Here is a 3,340-nt window from a genome sequence, read left to right on the forward strand (position 1 = left end):
GAGGATACGGTTTTATAATTCATTGAATGTTCTTTGTTTACTACCAAATGGAAAGAGAAAACCAGAACGAAAAGGTGTCCCATCTTCCCCCACCCTACTATATGCATAATTAACAGTTTTACCTGAACAGTTAAACATAAAAATGCGATTTTAAAATTTCCAAGGTGCAGAAAATTAGACTAAACAAAGCGAAAAAAAGTCTAATTACACAACTCATACTTTTAGATGCTGCTCTTTCATCGCGGCTTTTTAATAAGGCAAGACATGTGTACCACGATATTGCTCGACAAACTCCTTACGTTAAATATTCAAGTTCTATCCTGTCAGGACCGAACTACTACCCGTAAGTTTGTTTCTATAAGACAAAATGTCTGTATATTTAATCACAATTAGTAGGGTGGGAAAGATGGGACACCTTTTTATTCTATTTTCTTGTCCCATTTAATAAAAAAAAACAAAGAACATTTAAAGAAATATAAAACCATATCCTTACGACTCTCATAGACCGTTGTTAATCGTTTAAAACGCTATTAGGATACTCCAATATTATTTGCTAAAGGTGTCCCAACTTTCTCCACCCTACTATATTGTTAATGATGTGATGTTTAGTTCTTCTGGATATGAGGACGAATTGGAATGGGCTGCTATATGGTTTTATAAAAAAACAAAGAGACCGATCTACAAAAACAGAGCAAAGGCACATTACATGGCCCATTCAAGAGAATTTTCATGGGACGTAAAATCGGTAAAGAGATAAATATAAGTAGGGCCTAACTTATTATAGTAGGCCATGTGTACGGTGACACCGTATAAGCATACATTATCCTACATTTTAAAGTCTTTTAATCGATAACAATCCTCCTTTAAAATTGTTATTGGCTTTATAGTATGGTGGGGAAAGACAGGACAACTTTAACACATAATATCCAAATATCCCGACCGTGTTTTAAACAATTAAAAACGGTCTATGGGAGTCGTAGGGATACGGTTTTACAATTCCTTGAATGATTCTTTGATTACTAGCAAATGGGACAAAAAAATAGAATGAAAAATCGTCCCATCTTCCCCCACCCAACTGTATATAATTCGGGAAATATTTCTGATTTGGTATACCAAATGGAAAGATACAAGAGAACGAAAACATTGACCATCTTACCCCAACTTAAATTAAACAAGGTAACTAAGAGATTGTATCTTCATATACTGTAGGCTGCAGTACAGCTGCTTGTCGATGAGTCAGAACGGCAATCGCTTTATCCACGAGTAGCAACGTATTGTAATTGGCTTTTGAACGACGCTGATAAAACTCCAGATGGTCTACTAATTTTGCACGAACGTTACCCAGCAAAATATGCAGGTATTTCGTCAACCACATAAAACGATTTTTAAGTTTTTAACCTGTATTTTGATTGTAGCAAATGCTGCATTTCTTTTGATGCTCGCCTACAGAAAGTTCCCAAATGCCCAAAATGCCAAGGGCTGGAGAGATGCAGGAATAAGGCAGATTAGCTACCTCCTTGGTGGTAATAAGAAGAGACAAAGTTTCGTTGTTGGTTTTGGAAGAATATCACCCACACAACCCTTGCATAAGGGAAGCTCGTGTCCTCTACCACCCAATCGATGTGGCCATACTTTTAAAAATAGAGATCAACCAAATCCAAACGTAAGTTTTAGAGAAGTTTTTAAATGGGACGTTTACCCGTTGTAACTGTTAAATTTTGATACCTTCCCGTTAAACTTTTACTTTAACCGTAACCCATCTATTTAAAACGTAACCCATCTGTTTGTAAGTCGTAACCCATCTATTTAACCTGTTGATTCGGTTACTTTTTTCCGCTGTAAGTCCACATTGTGGTCTCTATTTATATGTATATATTAAAAAAGGATGTTTATCGGTTTACATTTAATATTGCATTGTTGACAATTAAAACCGGTATATATTTTTGTTAAATGTGATATGTATAACTATGCCAAATGGTTTTAAAAAAAAACGATTCATTAAACTCGGCATGTAAAGCTGTCTTGTTCGCATCAGTGATGAATAAGAATCGAGTGATTAAATTTATAGTGGGGTGGGGAATTAAGACACGAAACACATACTTTAACACCATTTTTAACAGTTAATAACAGTAATTGGCTTTGGCGTGTACTTTCAGCAGTCGCGAGAATACTGTCGGATAATCCTGCATTTTAGTTTGTTTATCATCATATAGTGAACCGTAAAAAATAAAAATAATCCCATATAACCCCCATGTCCCACTTTACCCCTCCTAACTATAATTTTTTATTCATAATTTATCGTATTTAAATACATCATCATATTTTATATGGAGCATTGGAGGCAATTCCCACATCTCTCACTTTACCCCACCTAACTATAACTTTTCTGTTTATAATTTATAATGTAAAAATTAATTTCTCATTTATAAGGAGCATTAGAGGCAATTCCCACGTTACCCCGTGTCGCATTTTACCCCACCCTAATATAATATCTATTTTTTTTAATTTATCCTGTTAAAATTATTCTTCAGATTTTATATACGGGACATTAGCATGAGGCAGTTCGCACATTACCCCGTGTCTCACTTTACCCCACCCAACTAAAATTTTCATGTTTAAAATTTATAATGTAAAAATTATTCCTCAGATTTTATATGGAGCATTAGTTGGGGGCCCAACTCCCTTAGACGACTTTAGCGATCTGAGAACAGAAGAAGAACAGAGTCGAGTCTCCCTAGATGCAAATGCTGGATTTCAAGCAGCAGTTGCTGGAATAATTCACCTTAAACTCAACCAATTACTCAGCAGTGGTTGTATAACAACAGTGTCCGTACAACTAGTTTTTCTTTCATTCTTTTTTACATACTTCATAACTCACATACTTCGTTTTGATTAATGCAAGTCCTTCCGCCGTCTTTTTGCTTGGATCGCACGCCGTTCGTAATATTAATTCGCGTCAAATACAAATGTAGCAGTTAATGTTTAGATTTGTTGCGACCGAAGTTATATTTGTAATGAAGAGTTCGAGCTGTATATGAAAACAGTTGTATAAAAGAACATTCAAAGAATTATAAAACCGTATCCTCACGACCCCCATATATAGACGGTTGTTAATTGTTTAAAACACGATCAGGATAACTAGATGTTGAATGAATGAATGTAACTTACTTTATCCTCGCGTGGCCGGAAAACGACAGTCGTTATCACACGGGTTTAACACCTCGTGCCAGCTTACGAGTTACCATGTATGTTACTTTGTGAGTGATTATTTTTTTGGGTTTTTTTTTTTCATTTTTTATGTTTGGCTGATAATTTGGACAACCCATTATGATGACTACTG

At 35.2% G+C, this 3,340-nt stretch overlaps 1 protein-coding gene across 2 annotated transcripts in view; it reads left to right on the plus strand.

Moving 5' to 3' along the window:
- Positions 1-2,979, plus strand: part of LOC100176349 — a 13,548-nt gene extending 10,569 nt beyond the window's left edge. Inside the window, exons 17-21 of one of the 2 annotated variants that reach the window (XM_004225559.4) lie at positions 226-343; positions 610-745; positions 1,210-1,357; positions 1,416-1,663; positions 2,648-2,979. In XM_004225559.4, the coding sequence (XP_004225607.2) occupies positions 226-343; positions 610-745; positions 1,210-1,357; positions 1,416-1,663; positions 2,648-2,896 (899 nt within the window). In that variant the 3' untranslated portion in view covers positions 2,897-2,979. Of the gene's footprint in view, positions 1-225; positions 344-609; positions 746-1,209; positions 1,358-1,415; positions 1,664-2,647 lie in introns of those variants that run through there. The other variant, XR_003395742.1, reaches the window with a different exon arrangement.
- The last annotated feature ends 361 nt before the right edge of the window (positions 2,980-3,340 follow it).

The sequence above is a fragment of the Ciona intestinalis genome, chromosome 1 (genome assembly GCF_000224145.3).
Source record: "Ciona intestinalis chromosome 1, KH, whole genome shotgun sequence".
In the NCBI taxonomy this organism is placed as follows: Eukaryota; Metazoa; Chordata; class Ascidiacea; order Phlebobranchia; family Cionidae; genus Ciona; species Ciona intestinalis.